Below are 18,061 nucleotides of genomic sequence, written 5' to 3' on the forward strand. Positions count from 1 at the left end.
GTAATTACTGGTAGTACACCATGTTGACCTGTGTGCAGTTAAGAGCACTCACTATGGACTGCTCCGTGAAGGAAAGAAAGAGATTGAAGATCCAAAACCAGCTACAAAGATACCAAATTTTTTTAGCAATACCTTACCATATTACAAGAAAGCATCATATTAAATATGTATCCAAAAGGTGGTGCTGAATCTGTCCACTTATTATGATATAAATAAGTCTTCATGGTTTTCAGAGTTATAAGGGCTCTCTGTTATGCATCACCAAGCACAAGCATGGTGCAAGACTGTTGTTCAAGGAGTGAGGCTGTGGACACAGTGCTTTATTCACCAAGAACCACGATTTTAATAGTGCAAAATTCAGAAACAGGAAAAAAGCTGGAGAGTCTTTTAGCACTTGATATCCAGAGCCCCAAATACACATTTGCAGAAAGCCTCATCAAAATAACCCCCGATGAAAGCTAAAAGGACTGAAGTGGGTTGGGGGTGTTTAATGATTTTTGAAGTCATCTTCATTTTGATCTTGCTCTGCTTTGACTTCACTGCAACACTTTACATCACTGCTGATATCATCAGCACCACAAAGATGAATCCAAACCCTATTAATGTCCTCTTATTCATGGATTCACCCGAGATCCACAGGTCAACAATAAGGCTATTTCAGAAGGAAACAGTCACTCAAATTCCAGGCGCAAGACCAATACTAAAAAGAAGTCTTGACAGCATGCTCCGAATAATGGCACTTGCATCATTAACAAAAGCTTTGTGGCTGTCTGCATGCACTTATGTTAAGTATCAGAAAGCTTACAAGTAGCTTAGTTTTTGACTTAGACATTTGCAGACAAACTCCTAGCTCATTAATAGTTTTCCAAAGGCAGTGCCTCATGGATAGCATCAATGACAAACTTAGATAAACAGCATCTTTCCTGTCTTCCCAGTGATGAAGCACATGGGCTGCAGGAAGGAGCTGAGGTCCTGGCAGAGCAGCCAAATGCAAGTCAGCAACACATCTGGGCAGCAACTGCATGACCGTCAGCACCTGGAGCACAGGATGTGCAAGGAGAGACAGGAGGCAGAGGGAGCAGGGTTTGTTCAGCCTGGAGAAGAGAAGGTTGAAGGGGCTCCGACTGCAATCCTCAGCTTCCTACCGGGGGCTTACAAGGAGATAGAGGCAGTCAGTCTCTTCTGACAGATGCACAGTGAAAGGGTAAGAGGCAGCAGCCACAAATTACTACAGGAAAAATTCCAGCTGGCTACAAGGGAATAACATTTCACAACGGCAGTGGTGTAGCCCTGGGACAAGTGCCGAGAGAGCTGGTGGCATCTCTCCTTCAGGAGATACTCAAAACTCTGCTGGACATCACCCTGAGCCACTTGAAATTAAACCTTCTTCAAGTAGGAGGTTGGACTGGACATCGCCAGAGATGCCTCACAACTTTAATTATTCTGCAATTCTGTGATTTCATGGAGCATCTAATAGCTGATGTCTCAGGGAGAAACTGGAAGCCTGTTCTATGTTCTTAGCAGTTCCAGGACGGTCCCAGCAAGCAGCTGCCATGACTCACTCACTGGTCCTGTTCACTTAAACATCATTTGTCCAGAAAAAAACCACTCACTTCTTTCTGAGCACAGTAAATTATACCATGCGGAGCTGCATGTCACAGATTGTTTTTAATAATCTCAATACTTTTTTTTTTTTTTTTTAGGAGTAATGCAGGCATGTATATAAACTACCTTATGCCATGAGAATAAGCTTGTCGGTCATCCTGCATCTGCCTGTAGAACTAAGAAAGCTCTTTTTTTTTTTTTTGCCAGCCTCGTTTCCAGAACACTTGCCTACAGATCACTATCTTCTCCCAGACTATCCTGCTTTCAAAGCTGCTGCAATACAAACAGAAGGTCCACAGCTGTCTTACTTTCAATAGCAACATTTCAGGTATGTTCCTTCAATAAAAAGTCCACTTTGTACTCCATTTTCCTTATCCTTCCTTGCCACTTTGAAACAGAGATCCTTTTAAACACTGTCACAGAGAATTCAGGAGAGAGAATTTTTATTTTCCTTAAGCTTTTCTCTCCAGCTTTTCCTATCCTCCAGGAAGATGGACAGGACAGGTGAGCAGGAGAGGGCAGTCCCAAAACAACCCCCCTTGTACTTCCCCTTAACGATTCAAATCTGTTGATTTGTTTAGGGAGGGACCCTGCTGAGTGAAGTAATGATTTTCTTCAGACTTCTTGGTAGGAAGACCCCAGAAAAGAGCTGTGATATAAGGGTTCCTCTACGTGTAGGTTGAAACATTAGAAGCAGCTAGGGATGGAAATTAGGCCAATAAATGTAGCTAGCCCCTCACTTAAGAAACCTGACAAGGTGAAAATAAGCATTTTTCACCAGCCGTTGGTGAGAAATGACGTTAGTAAGTAAAGAGCAAAAATAAAGCAATTATTTTGCCTTACCTGAGGCTGGTGTCTGTATAAGGCATGGCCATTAGCTGGGAATCTACTTTCTTACTGAGGGAGCTCTGAAAAAGAGGTAAAAAAAAAAAAAAAAAAAAAAAAAAAAGATAAATGTAAAACAATAAACATCCTCTTGGTTTTGCACTACAAAAAACATGAAGCACAGATGTAGCAGAGTGAATATTTACGGAGGTACAGGGGTTAATTAGTGCCCTTGGACAATGAATGCACATTTTTTCACTGGTGACAAGTGACTAACTGAAATGGTAACCAGCAATCAAGCTGGAATCAAAGAAAAAAGCAAGTGTTTTAATACAGCCAAATTTAAAGTCACACGCTCAGACACAAATAAGAGATGCAGGTACTATACACAGTAGTTGCATACATTCTTTTAGGTCATATTCACTTTGTCTCTCTGCCAAAATGTACTACCCACAGCACACCTCTTGTGTTTGAGACACGAGAAACACCTGAACTTGCCTTACCTTTGACATCTCACTGATGTCTTTTGGACATCGGTGAGAAGTTTAATATTCAACAATTTTTCTCTAGAAGCGTGTTGTGTTGCCCACAGTGTGAAGTTCAATTCCTTTTAAGGCTGTTCCTATCTCTTAATCAAATGAAAGACTTCAAAAATTCATGCTCTTAATTACATCCTTGCTATCGATAAGCCATGTAGATGAAAGGCATTTTTAAAAAGGGGAAATATGAACAGAAATCTCATAATTCTGTACTCTTACCCAAAATGTATCCTTTTAGCAAGAAATATTTCAACAATCAGCTGTGCCTCTTACCAGTCAGCCTGATCAATGTGCAGTAGGTTGTGTTTCTCCATCAACCGTTTAACCTTACACAACCTTACAGAGAAGTCATATAAAAGGTTTAATTTTAGAGATCAACTAATATGTTTTGAGGACTGCTAAAAAATAATTTGAGACCAAGAATGAAAAATTGTATTCCCAACAAGAACTCTGGACACACAATTATCAACCAAAAACAGCAATTTAAAATGGCAAGCGTTTGGTAACCCTAATTACAGGCACTCTTGCTACTCTGGTATATAATAACAAGCATAGACAAGTAACATTGAATATTTTTGTGGTATGTTTATTTTTATGTTTATGTTATGTTTTATATTAACCTGTCACGATACTGACTCACCAGTATAAACCTGCCTACCTGTGTAACCCGTGCTTTCTGCTGTTTGCTATTTGACAGCCTTCTAGACCTTGTTCTTTCCACTTCATGTCTATGAACCCACCCTCGAAGTTCATGATTTAGCCTAAAAACAAACAACAAACACAACACAGCATGAACAGATGTTTCAAAGAACAGTGGCAAAATTTTTAATTATAGAAAACACTTCAAACACGCTGCGGTTTAGTACTCTTTTGCTTTACCGTATCTTATTTTTAACACCAGAGCAGCAAACTTAATTGAAAGATTAAATTTTAAGGGAATTCATACGTAATAGAACAGAATAGAGTTGTTCAGTTGGAACGAACCGAAAAAGATCATTGAGTCAAACTGGCTAAATATCCATAAAGTATATGAATTATGGATGTGTTAACATAAAGCAGATACAGAATTTTCTTTTGCCCAACGAACAGTAATTCTTAAATTACTAGAAGGGCTACTGAAATTTAAAAGAAAAAGATCATCAGTTCAAGACTAAATATTGGCTAAGAAAGCTAAAATACTGCAAATAAATTTGAGAGACAGAATGGGCAAAGCAGAATGGAGCTAATTTTGGTGATACACTTGTATCTTTGGAAAAAAACAGAGCTAAGTTTTTCCCAATAATGAATAAAGCAGATCTGCAATGTTGAGTTTACTTGTCTTGAAAGTTGAAGGGTAGGAGATCATCTTTTGCGTATTTCTGATGGAAGTGCCCTTGATTTCCATTTTGTAAACATTTCCACTTACGAAGTGATTTCTGTTTTAAGTCATTAAAAACCTCCAGGCAACCAGAAAGTTGTTATTCAGTTATTGCTAAGTGACCAGTGAGAATACTGAGTGAAAATCATTAGAAAAAACATCAGAAGATTACGAAGATCAAAGTCAGTCTCATGTCTCCATGGAAGTAGGTGCTGGACAGCACAGACACTTACAGAGGCAGTGGTCCCAGACTAGATGAATGCTATGAGCGGATATAACATCATCCAGAGCCATCTGTCCACTCACCTATCACACAGCTTGCTCCTACTAAACGCTTAAATGCTCAGAAAAAATTGTTTGCTCACCTCTGTGACTCTGTCCGGTTGATCAGGGGCTGACAGGGGGGTGGGGGTGGGGGTGGTGAAATATATAATAGTGGTTCTTCTGATACTATCATCAGGGCTTTGTTGTCAGACACTGAATGATCGTACCTGGGAAAAAGAGAAAAAGACACCAACCTTTGACCAAACCCAGAAAATTAAGAATGACCAGTGGCAAACCCACCAAGGTTACAGCTGCTGCTACGAGACCTTCAAAACAGGTGAATAATTTCTATCAAAAAATCAGTGGTTCTAGGCAAGTCCTCCAAAGGGTCTGGTGGCACTCAACATGGGGCAGACAGATGAGCATTAGTGGTTGCAAAATTTCTTCCCAAATAGGGCAGATATTGAAAGGAAATGCAGCCCATAGAATATTTCTCATAAGATGTAAACTGAGAGATCTCAGCAGACAACTTTCTCTTTCATTCCAGAGCTGTGAAGGATTTGCTATAGAAATACTAAATTTATTAGCCACTAAAACCATGTGGATACAAAGACCATGAGCTATACAACAACAGAGCAGCCAGAAACCATGTTACAACCAAGTGGCGAGGACTGCTTTCCCAAACATCTCCAACAGTCTCCAGCAGCTAGCTCAGCTACAAGAAAAAGTAAGAAAGAGCATGCATTTCAATACACAAATCCACAGCAATTTCAGCAACAAATCAAAGAATAATGTTCCTTTCTCCTGGTTAACTGTATCACAGGCACTAGCACAGCCTCCTAAGAGAACCTCTCTACTACAGTGTCACATAAGTCACGGTCTGAAACGTGCCACATAGGACACAAAGCCCTCACCATGGCTACAGCACTGAAGTGTTTGTGATTTATTGTCTTCTGCATGGCAAAATGTATTAAGACCTTCTGCACGTCTGTGCCTGGCTTTGTTCAACCAGCCAAAATACTCTACTGGAAAGGGACAATCTGATAGGATAAATCCTGTGAGGGGAAAACATGAGCTGGATTCGCCAGACTTCAGTCTGGAGGCAATTATATGTTCAATTACTTATGCACTGAATGCTAGAGATGGAGGAATCTTTAAAGCAACTACATGATGCAATAATGGGTAAGCACAAGGATGGACTCAGAGATTTCTGAAGAAAAAAAAAAAGTACAGTTCTTCTTAAGTTCAGAGTATGCTCACAATTGTGAGCTTCCCTTCTCCGCTCTTGAGTAACTAAGAAAATGCATATTGCGACTTGAAAAGTAAGGACAGATAGATAATAAAACAAATATCTCAATTCTGCTAGGTAAAATAAAGATCAGGGAAAAAAATCAAACAGATGAAAAGCTGAAGAAGGTCACAAAAATCTCCCTGACACACACTTGCTGATATATCCTCTTCCACCACTCTCTCCTTAATAGCATATAGCAAGGCAAAACTTGCCAGCTGTGCACCTCTACATACTGGCTAATCCTGTGGATTAAATGATATATTAATTTAAAAAGCAGCATGGTAAACTGTTACATAATAAACATTAAAAAAAGAGATCAGCTTTCAAAACACCATTTTTGTAAGCTCATTTGCTCTTTAAGAGCTGCAATAATACTGGACAAAAAGGTTCCCAAATGGAAGGACAGTGAGGTCTAAAGCAACATTGCCCTCTGCCACTTAAAACACATCAAAAGTTTTCATCTTACCTATTACTCTTCTCGGAAATTATGTCATCAGGTATTTTCTGTGCTGTGCTGGACTCCTGGCTAGCTGAGAACTCCAGGAGATTTCGGGTCCGGTGGTTGGAGCTCACAGGGGAGTCAGCTCCACTGGGATCTTTTTCGAATACACTGGAAACACAACAGACAGAGCAAAACTTAGCACTCACATCCAAATGGTCTGCAAGACACTTTACCCTAAGGTGTAAATACTCAGGTGGATACATTTCTGGCTGCTGCCGTGTCACATAAATAAGGTTCATGTCACATCTTATGTAAAAACATGACGTCTTTTGTCATTATATTCCTGTCACTGAAAGCACTAATAGGGAGAAAAGCAATTCTCTTCTTCAGTTCTACTCGTTTGAAGGATTTTGATGCTCTGTTTTTCTTGTTGCCCCATAAATGTCACCTGATGAAACTGAAATCAATCTGTAACACAGACCTGCAGGCATAAGAAAATAATTTATGTTCAAATCCAAGTACCTCTATACTTCCACTTACATCGTCCTCAAAGCTAACTGACAAGTTTATACGAATACAATACGTAAATAAAATACAGCTCCCTAATTCTGTGCAGCTGCAGGCTCGGAGTATTATGCCAGACATTTAACAGAACTGTACACAACTTATTTATGTCCAAAACTAGATGGATTTAGAGTCACTGGTAGGGCTGACAACCCCACCTCCACAGCAGCAGCGGGGCACGGTCCCATTTCCCTGCCTTCCTGCTCTGCTTGCACTGGATGGAGGATCTTCCCCCAGGGCCTGCTGAGCCACCCAGGCAGTGTCAGCACATCTGTGCTGCTCCTGAGGCCAAGCAGGGTGGCGTTTCACACCAGCTGGAAAAATGACCCGGCGACTGCTACATGAGATCCACCGCCGCCTGGTTCAGAAGGGCGATTTGCAAGGGAGAAGTCCTGCAAGCAGGAAAGCAACACCTCACCACGTCCTTCCCAGAGACTAGCTTTGCTTTTCTGTAAACATGGTTGCTTCCCGAAATACACATCAAAGGCAAGTCCTAACGCTCCTGGTTGACAGCAGCAGAGCATCGCCGCCAGCAACACAGCAAAAGGGCAAAAATACAAGAGCCCAGCATGCTGAGGTCTTTGCCACGCATGTTGGCCACTGCTCACAGAGCACATTTTAATTCATGCCCATCCCTCTTGTGCAGCAGAGCATAAACCCTGCAGGGGAAGACCTCATTCTCCTATTTGTTACATGGCATCGTGTTGCAGCAGGCGATGAATGCAAATGGTAATAGCAGAGGAAGAGAAGAACTAGCAAGGACGAGAGGTTAAACATTCCACAACTAAGGCACGCAGATGTAGTTGCCTAGCAATCCCCTCTCTTTTGCCAATGTATTTGTGCTCCTGTTGACAGCAGCTCAGGTCTCCTGAGAAGTAATTTTGTCACCTCCTGCAGACCCATGGAGGCGGGGGCAATTCAGAGACATCGCTCGGACTGCCCCGTGTCCTTCAGGTCCCCAGGCAGCAGCACACAACCCGGCCAGCAGAAGCCCACAAGGTGTTTTCCCTAAAGCAACAGTGGGCAGAAAAATACTTCCAGATAGTTTCTTACTGTAGATGCACGCTGGCATCCATTGCTTCTGCTGTGGAGACTGGAAAGCTGGATGGCTTACTGACAGCCTTACAGGTCTGGCACTTTGTCCAGTCCTCCTCCTCTTCTTCCCTGTTCAAACTGACATTTTGAACTAGAGAAACTTGCTGTGTAATTTTTTAGTTTGAGCTTTTTAAAAACCTAACCAGAAGTCTAGTAGCAAATCTGCATTTTTCTGTGATGTTTTTTTCTTCTTCTCTTGCAGGACAGGTGTGCAAAGGCAACTCTTAGCAGTTCAGGTCCAAACGTGGGAGGTGACAAGCCTGAAGCGAGGCACCACGCGTAACGTGCTCAGCCCAAACTCTGCACAGAAGTAGAGAAATCAAAACCAAGTCCATCCAGAAAAAAGGTATGCCCTGCTGTGCAATCACAGCTAATCTTCAGTTTCTGTAATGTCGTCGTTTTAGCTGCACAGCCACTCAAAACGGCACCTACCTCGTTTCATTATATCAGCTTTAGTATAGAGAACATGTCTATTTGTACTCCTCTCATACTTGAAACACGCTAAACTTTTCCTCAAAATTAAAATTTCATTTTTTGCATCAGCTAATTATGGGATGTTTTGGCCTGAAAGACGATTTCTTCAGCAGCAAGAGATAAAGAAGCAGATGAGCGGAATATCTTTTGCAGTCCCTACAGGCATGAACCATGGCTCCCAGTTCTGAGAACATACACAGAAAATCCTGAGGGCAAAATATGGTATTATTTATAGTACTTACTGCGGTGCCCTTTCCTTTACCAGGATTGTTATTTCTCCCCCTAAAAGGACTCTTTTGAAGCAAAACCAGCAGGAATTTCTGCTTTATGCTACATGGACTACACTTACTTCCCCTATTGCAATTCATTTTTGTAGGACGATGACCAAAAGTACCTTTCCCAAGATCTCAAATATGGCTAAAAAAAACGTAATCGACCTTCCTTGCTCCTTTGGTTTGTGGTAATGATGCAATAAGAAAAGAATTTTCATGTCTTATAAGATATAAAACTCCCACTGCAACTTGAAATACAGCCCAGCTCCCACTTCGTTGTTGTTGTTTCCCAACAACGAGGCTGAAGATGAAGTCAATGCTGGGTGTTTGAAAGGATGCAGAAGAGGATAGGAACAATGAAAAGGAAAGGATCCCCCCTTACGAGGGGAAAAAGCTTCTGAAGATAACTATTGATATCTTTGCTGAAAATGCTGCTTAACAAAATGGTTTCCTATGACAAGGTCAAAGCAAGGAAGTTTTGTGTTGTTTTTTTTCATTATTTTGGTCCAGAAGATGAGAATTTTGGAAAGAAAAAGCACATTGGCATATCTGCTGTACAAAATTTCTAGTTTTTGTAGGAAATGAGTCACTGCCCCACATTAGTAATCAAGAAAGATCAAGGCTGAGAAATGGCTTTATTGGCCAAGATTACCAGTTAGATGTTGGGAACTGTGATCTTCTCTGTTTGGCCACACTTACGTACCTGGGGTCCCTCTCTGAGCTTTGTAGCCTTCATCTGAGCATTCCGGATAGCACGGGCATTAAAGGGTTTTCACACAGCCACAAACACTCTGTCTAAGCTGGCTGAGCTATCACTTCATTTAAGATGCAAAACCAGATCCAAGGGAAAAAAAGAAAGAACCACTAACTACTCCATGCAGATGGCTGCTCAGAAGTGTAGATTTGATTACAGGAGGGAAAGAAAAGAAACACTCCTGTCATGGTTTCTCCAGAAATTCAGTGGCACCTGATATTTTAGCTGTATTTTTGCTCCTTTGGTTTGAACGTCAGTTTGATAAACGTGAAAGAAAGGCTTGCCAAGAGCCTGAGCTGAAAACTTCATTTGTAATTCTGGCTGAACAACCCTATGCACTTCAAGTTTTGAATACTTAAATGCAAGTTGCACAGCAATTTCTAGATGAAAGCCAATCGTAACATCATAACAAAGAGTTTTCTGGGGACAGAATTATCTCTGAGCATGAGCTGGGATTCTTCCAACAGGCTAAAGTTGGCAATGCTAGGAGCCTCCAACCGAAGACGTTGTCATTTTCCTAACTGGTTCCAGACAAGGCTGTGACAACTCCAACCGCTCTCTGGAAAGTTTTCTCACTTGTATTCAGTGAGGGCACCAGCTGCCCAGCTGCCCAAAGAAGCAGCAAGACGTTACCCACTCCTCAGGTCTCCTCCTGTGCCACCCTCCGAGTGCTGGACTGGAGAGAGGAGCTCGGCCTCTCTGCTCTGCAGGGAAGGACGAGGAAAGTCACTGAAGTCGCAGGGACAGCCTGTGTGTTTTGGTTTGCCTTCTTTAAAAAGCAGTTCATTTTAATAAAGCTGTTAAAAAAGAAAGGAAGAAAGCAAATACTGACACCAAGAGCATTTGGTTTTGCTTAGGAAATTGTCTACAGTGCTTTCAAAGTGGGCTGGCACTTACTGCCACAGCTTGGGCAGGCCTGATGGAAGCAGCCTCAACTGCAAAGTTCATCAAGGGCGAAACCTGTGCATATTTCAGTCCTGTTCCCAGCAGATGAACTGGTGGAGACAGGGGGAAGCTATCAGTGAGTGTTATCTGGCATTCTGCGAGGCTCTGCGACTGCACCAGCAGGACAAGGTAAACAAGTGAGCACAGCCAGCTCGAGGCACGGCTCTGCCAGGATGAACATGTGGCTGTGATCAGCAGGAGGAGGAGGAAGGAATCGCTTCCTGCTCCTGCAGTTGTAGTTTGTAAGAAAATCGAGAGTATTCAGTGTTAGTCAAGCTACCAGCACATCCAGACAGATCCTGAAACGGCTGGACCCCAAACTCACGTCCAAAATACTCAGCTCGTCTTTTTGCAACACGAGAGCAACAGTGCAACTTAACTTTTACATCTTCTAGCTTTGGGTCACCTTCTACTCAAATGAACACTCAGCTCAGCACTGAAACTTACACTTTCACCGTCACAAATACTGAAAAAGGTTTCCCCCATTGAAGCATTAAAGCCACAAATGTCTTCCTGGGCTTCTGCCGCTTCTCCTAAAACACTCAGAGGGCTCCACATTTCCTTGGGAGCCAGAAGGAGCTGGCTAGCACGGCACTGCTGCATGCCTGCTGCACTCATCTAACAGTTTTCACATTTCATCAGTTCCTCTATGATTTTACAAAAAAATTAATAGCCCTTTGACTATCAACATTTGTACGACTGATTGTTTGTTAGCATATTCCAGGTATAGACCCCTTTTAAACCCACCATGCTCCTGAAGACAAGTGGAAAGATATCGAGGCTCACAACAGGCAGAGAAACAGCAGGAAAGTCAACCTGTTGTACAGCCGTAATTTGGGTGATTCTGTTCTCAGAACCTCTCCTAGGGGTGCTTCAGCAGCCAGTGCGAGGTTACCCTGCAGCTGAAGGAGAGGGCAGGCCACAGGTGTGATGAGGAAGGCTCACAGATCAGCGCTGCTCCCTGACCAGGCACCAGCTGGGTTGGAAGGCAGCAAGGGCCAGGCAAGGTCCTGGCTGGGGAGCTCCCCTCCATTGCTCTCAAAGCGATGGTTTCGACTAACCTGCCTGCCTTCGTGCTGGGATGGAGGGAGGAAAGGGCACGCACACGGCTGGGAAGAACTGTTAGGGCAACAGAAGCAAACAAGCAATCAAAAATAAACAAAAAAACTTGTCATTTTAAGCAGGGCTGCCTTCCCGGGGTGCAATCTGCACGGGGTGACCCACCGCTCCCCTATCTCTCAGCAGCACCAGGCAGCAAGGTAAGAAGGCTTTGCCCACACAGCCGGCGCTTTCTTTAAGGGAACTACAAATGCTTTCTCTGACTTTCCAATATCCCATCGCTGAGGTATGCAGCAGCTCCCCAGGCTCCCGCTTGCTGTAAGACGTGTCTGTTTCTTTAATCAGGCAGCCCAGCACCGAGACTCAAACAATAGCAAACTTGCAGAAAAACACTACTGAAGGCACCACACCTCAGAGCAACCCTGCTCTCCCATACATTAACTCGAGATTGCTCGGCTCAAGTAAAGGCTCTAAGCCCCACGGCCACCGATACAGCTCTGCACAACGGATGGCAGCTTTGGCAGCCCAAATAACGTGGCTTTGATAGCTCAGCAAGCTCACTCGTGAGACTAACAGCCTGCAGACTAGGCAGGACACTAGCCTGGGCAGCGGTGAAGCCTTGTGTTTTGCTTACTTCACGCTTACAAGAAGCAGGCTGGGGCAGCATGCAAATGAACTACCCTAGGGTAGCTTCCTCCTTGTTCGTAGAAGATGATTAACCTTACCACTTCTGCTTTTTTCCTTATGTTTGTGCTATCAGCCGAAGAAATCAGACACACCCTTAAGTCTTTCAAGAGTCAAAAACTGCTGCTTCTCCACGTGCTGTGCCCTGCAACAACAGCAGACAAATCCCAGCTCCCAGCTCCCCAGGCTGGTGCCTTGATTTGCAGGTTGCTCAGCGGATCTAAACTTTAAATAGATTATTCAGTGTCCACGACAGTCCTGGAAAGGAGAGGAAAACCCATCTGGACACTCCAGAGAGGAGCTACAACGAAATCTCTATGAAAGGCCAGCAAATTCCAGCACAGCTGCTGGAGGTCAACAGGACACAAGAGAGTTCGAAGCAGCAGCTTTCCTTAGTTCCATCAATCACCACCTCAGCCATCTTCCATCACAAACACAGGATTTTTGGTTGCATCATCAAGTCTATTTTCCTGTTTGAAAGGGATTCCAGCCACACAGAGATGGCCAACTTGTAAGGAGAAAAAAATAAAATAAAATAATAAAAAAATACAATAAACCTACACCAACTTCTAGACACTCCCTGTTCCAACAGCTTCACAGATCTGTCTTTCCCCTCTCCAGCTTCGCGTTTGGTTTTGTTTTCTGTCCACTAGATAGCTGAAATAGTAGTTGAGACATATTCTGGCTGGCTATCTTTATAAATATTTAAAAACTCTTGTTAGATGATGATCATGTAAGCTTGAGCAGACAGATCAGGCCAAAAAAAAAAAAAAGTACCTAGCCAAATGTTTTCTGTAGCCCAAAAAAATAATGCTAGGGCCACTAGCAAGCATCTGGCTTATTTGCTTTGCTGCTACTGCCCCAAGAAGTACAAATACAGAAGTACAAACACAAAACACAGATGCATCCTCTGTGGTTATTCTCCCTTTCCTACTTCTTATACATTTCTTTTATTCCTACCAAATAAAACAAAGAGACAAATAAATGAACAAGCAGGCCAGTAGTCTGCCACTTCTAGCAACTCATTGGTTGGTTCCCTGCAAATACATTATTATCACATGTAGAACTTGCATTAAAAAATTCACAAGATAATTTATGTTCAAATGAGAACAGGGAGAAGAAATAAAAGAAAAAGGTTCCCAAAATAAATACAGGAATTCTTTAGCACGTACGCTTCATTTTCTGTTGTTTCAGCATTGTTTGTGCTTGTTTCAACACATTTTCAGATCTGGTTAGTACCCAGGCATGGTCTAACACAAATACCGAAATTAAAAAGGGGGAAAAAAAAAAAGCAACCTAGGAATTGTAACAGTCCAGAAATCTCCAGATTTCATATTGTAAGCGATAAAAAAACGCACAGCTAATTAGAGATGTCTTAATGCCAGAAGTCAGCACTCTGTGAGAGGTGCCATGCCAGCTGAGAACCCGGCTGTGCTGACGGATGCACGCTCTCACAGAGGGCGAGCAGGAAGGCAGGGGACTGCCTCTCACAGATACCTGCCTCCAGATGTTGTGGTTCCAGCTCCCAGCCCTGCTGCGTGCCAAAGTCTGTGCTCGCGCTGCCTTTTGTGCAAACACTGCACGTTGCCAACTCCTGCCTTGCACCTCGTGGTATGTAAGACTGAGGCAAGAGGGTGACCTCTTCAAGGAATGAAATCTAAACTGCGCCCTTCTGCCTTCATACACATCACCAATCATTCTTAAGTAAAAATAAAGGGAATTTTTTATGCATGTTATAATCAGATCTAAATAATTCATGCAGATTAGAGAATAGTTCATTGACACACAGACGAGAAATTCCTGGACACCTTTCACCTAGTATAAACCAAATATGTTAAAGAGAAGCTTACGCTAACCGAATGCCCACTGAATTACTCTTGCTTTTAATAATTGAAAGTTTCAGTTTCTATACAAATATCCAATATAAACAATCCCAGAATAGTTTAGTAGCACGGTGTGCTGCGATGCAGTTCCAGTTAACTCGACACACGCCACGTGGGCGATCAGCAAGCATTCCGTTCACATGTACTTTACTTACTTGACTTTCTTTTACCAGAGACATCATGGTGCCAGTTCCAAGGCTGCAGGTCATCTGAAAATCTTGTCATCCATCAGTTACACGAACTGGACTCGACTCTCCAAAATTCTCTAACAGGTTTCTCGCTCTGATAAGCTGGCTTCCCTACCAGACTTCCAGCACCACTCCTATATTCACTGGCTCAATGGCACGGATTATCCACACGCATAATGTATTTGTCAGGAGGCAAAATTCTGCGCCAGCAGAATAATTTTATCCACTGAACATGTTTGCCAAGGGCTGCCACATCCTGGACTGCTTCCCATAAGCTTAAAATAGCAGAACAGTCCTCCACGAAGAGGACTTCAGAGTCCTCCACGAAGCATCACAAACATCTCACCTTTGACACACACAAGATGTGGCCACGCAGCTCTGTAGGAAAGGACTACCTGGGGATTGCTGCCACTGGCCCCTGTAAGCCAAGGAGCTTCAGATCCCCAGCCCCAACCATCCTAGCCACTTCCCTGGCTTCTCTGATTTGACAGAAATAGACAGCGAAGTAGAAAACCGATATATCTCTTCCTTTGTTTTACCTCCAGCCTTCAAAGAATCCTATCACTTCCGATTAGAAAACCAAGAAGCATCTTACAATAAAGCCAACTAAGGGAACTGCAAAATCTGCTGCAGAATTTAGGGGGTGAAATTCCCACATTTCTGCTTTGTTTGGATGTCATTCCCTCTTTGCAATGGTTCGTTGGTTTTAAATAACACAATATTCACTGCTAATATGTTTGAATCAAAACATTTTGTGCCTGAATGCTGTCATGCCTCCACGCAGGTTTGCGAATGATTTCCTACGCAGAGGAAATGGCAACACTGCCACAAGGTTTCAAATCAGATTTATCTCCAGTTGGCCACTGCTTACAAATTACATCTTCCACAGTTAGCCAACTCGGGGAATTTTTCTTTAGATGAACTCTGGGTTCACATGGACGTTATCACAAGAATTTCGTATTTTTGTAAGAGGTTACAGAGCAAAAAACATCACTTTGTTGGAAGTTTCTGTGAAGGTTTAAGCAGAACAGCAGCCATGGCTATCACATCCACGGAGCCAGCACTCAGTAACACCTCTGTGAGGGTAAGGAAGTGAATATGGGAGGAGTGAACTCTGAAGTAACTGTTTGTATATCCCACGTTCAGGGCCTTCCAAAGGGTGTTGCACAATCAACGTTCACACCACGTTAATATAATCCAGTATTTTAACTGCAGGGCAAGCAGTCATGCTGCTAGGGGAAAAAAAAAAAGAACAGAAAGATAAGAGCAGCTCCTTGCTAATAGGCATTTCTCCTCACTGTCTAAATCCAGTCCTGATGCAGACCACCAAGTTAAGGCTCAGTGATTACACTGGCACGCTCGGGTATTACACTGGCCAGGAACAGCCAGACACGCAAGAATTTCTTTTTGCTTTATCTAATTTATTAAACATCCAACAGGTCAAAAAATTAACCTTGTCACATTTCTGTAGTTCCCAGTTGTTGCAGAGATATGAACACAAACCGACCTCTCAGTCTACTCTGGGAGCAGTTTCGTGCTATCAAGCTCAACCCGTTACTCACTGCTGGGGGTAGAGGAGCTGACACACAAACCTCAGAGCACTGCAGGAGGTCTTCCCACTCTCATCTTCTGTCCTGTTTCCAGGTCTCTCAAAACTAAGCAAGCTTCAAGCATTCCAACTCATTTAGAAGTTAAAAATTCCAATATAATTGCTAAATGCACTAAGACACTGCACTATATTTTACTGCCTGATAGCAAGGAAGCAGTATTTGCAATAAATGCAAATACTTCAGAAGTAATTTCACCTTTATCAAATTTACTAGCGTTATGAAAAATATAAACACCAACATTTTACAAGTTTACCAGAGATGGAAACAAAGTCTTCTTCCAGATTTATCCCATCCTATTCCTTTAGTTTGACAGGGCTTTTAAAGACAAATGCTGACTGGGAATCTACCGAAAGATCCTCCCCTTTTGGGAAAGGGAACAGTTTCATACAAAAGATCCTTACGTTCCAAAGACGGGTTAAATAGACAGATACATGCAACAAATCATTATCAACGTAGTAATTACAACATTAACCCTTTTTAATCTCCTCTCTTCTGTGGATTTCTTTATGAAATGAGTGGGCTGTAACACAGCATTTTTTTTCCTGCTCCCTATTCTCATGTCCCACTGACACAGTTCAAATGAGACTTTTGATTACCACTTCAACGAACCCAGCAGACTTCGTAGCTTAAAAATAACAATAACTTGTTAAAAGAATATTTGGCAGATCCTCCGTCAGCTCGGAGACAAAGACAACAATGGCTCTTCAGCATCTCATTTTAACAGACACTGGAATTAGAAAAGCCCAACATTTGATTTATATACTCATGAGCCCAGCTGTTCTCTAGTGACAGGTATGCATAAATAAAAGTGGAAATAAATCTGCATAGTTTGAAAGTTTACGACAAAATACACAAGACAAAACAAACAAAAGATGAATTATAAAGACAGAAATAGCCTTTTCTGACTTTTTTTCTAAAAGGATTCAAAACACAGGTCTTTAATCCCCTCAAGTATAAGTGGAGCAAGCTGCTACACTCTGCATTGGTTAACAAAACGCCAAAGCCAAGAGAAATGAGAAGTACAAGATGCAGCTCTTGTTGCCAGAATGATTTCAAAAGAGGAACCATTACACAGATTAGTCTGCCCCTGTGAAGGAGAAGCATAAAGGACAGAAGACAGGTTTCAGGCTCAAGGCTTAAAACACAACACAGCCTACACTAAAAATTCAAACAAAAATCACCTGGCAGCAAACTCACTACTGATTGCAATCAGGAGCAAGTGTACTGGTGTAAGGCAACGAGGAATTCTCAAGCATCTTACCTCAGTGGACCATAATTCAACATTATGAAAGCCAGTATCACCATCACACACAGGGTTCTTCTCTTAGGAGATGATACTTTGAGCTTCTGGTTCTACGCAGGAAAAAGCAGAGAATACGTGAAATAAAAAATGGCACCGACAATTATGACAGAAGCTAAATGAACCAGATTATGCTTATTTTTTAGATTTATATGTCTGTTTATGTATGAATACACTCTGGGACTACTTGAAAATAAAACTATTTCTTTTGTATACTATATTCCAATGTGATCCAATCTATCTTTTCAGTAAAATCTCCGGAAGCACCATGAAATATGAAATTAAAAGCCGACTACATGATTCAGCAGCCCACCTGACCAAGAGTTTGTGGAGGTCCTGCTCTGAGTGGGAGGCTGGGCTAGAAACTCCCAAAGGTCTTCCAGCCAACACCTGCATGCGTCCACTCAAGTGCCTTCCACCCGAGCAACTGTTTATATACAGCCAGATCTTCATCACGGCCTCTTACCTCTAATACCACTTCATCCAGCTGCCTCTTCAGCGTGCTGTTTTCTTTCTTGAGTTTCTCATTCTCCAGTAAGGCTGCCTCCAGCCTGGCCTCTAGCCCCAACATGTATTCCTTTTTTTTCTTCCGTGACTGAAAGGCTGACTCCCGGTTTTTGATCATGCGCTGCTGCCTTCTCAAGACATTGACCTAGACAGGCAATACCAAGGGCTGTTAATAACCTGCAAGTTAAAAGTGCCTCTGCTTCATGCATAATTTCTGCTGCTCTACTTCATCAGAAGTCTGTGCAGATTGCTTCCCCTCCTCTGCTTCTAACGAGCCAACGTGCTCAGCACAGAGGCAACTGGCTATCGTGGTTCACCTCCAAGAGTTACAGCTCGGGGATAATTTTAAAAATCAGGCCCTGCACTCTGTTTTCAGCTGCAATCTCAACCTTCTCCTACGTGC

General features: G+C 42.6%; 1 protein-coding gene across 2 annotated transcripts in view; it reads right to left on the reverse strand.

Moving 5' to 3' along the window:
* Positions 1-18,061, reverse strand: part of ATF6 (activating transcription factor 6) — a 72,856-nt gene that overhangs the window by 43,962 nt on the left and 10,833 nt on the right. For both annotated transcript variants that reach the window (XM_032192508.1, XM_032192507.1), the window contains exons 8-13: positions 17,618-17,803; positions 17,113-17,204; positions 6,348-6,491; positions 4,692-4,817; positions 3,628-3,730; positions 2,449-2,513 (exon numbers count right to left, since the gene is read on the reverse strand). In XM_032192508.1, coding sequence (XP_032048399.1) covers positions 2,449-2,513; positions 3,628-3,730; positions 4,692-4,817; positions 6,348-6,491; positions 17,113-17,204; positions 17,618-17,803 — 716 coding nt within the window. The remainder of the gene's footprint in view (positions 1-2,448; positions 2,514-3,627; positions 3,731-4,691; positions 4,818-6,347; positions 6,492-17,112; positions 17,205-17,617; positions 17,804-18,061) is intronic.

Source organism: Aythya fuligula, chromosome 8, assembly GCF_009819795.1.
Source record: "Aythya fuligula isolate bAytFul2 chromosome 8, bAytFul2.pri, whole genome shotgun sequence".
NCBI lineage: Eukaryota > Metazoa > Chordata > Aves > Anseriformes > Anatidae > Aythya > Aythya fuligula.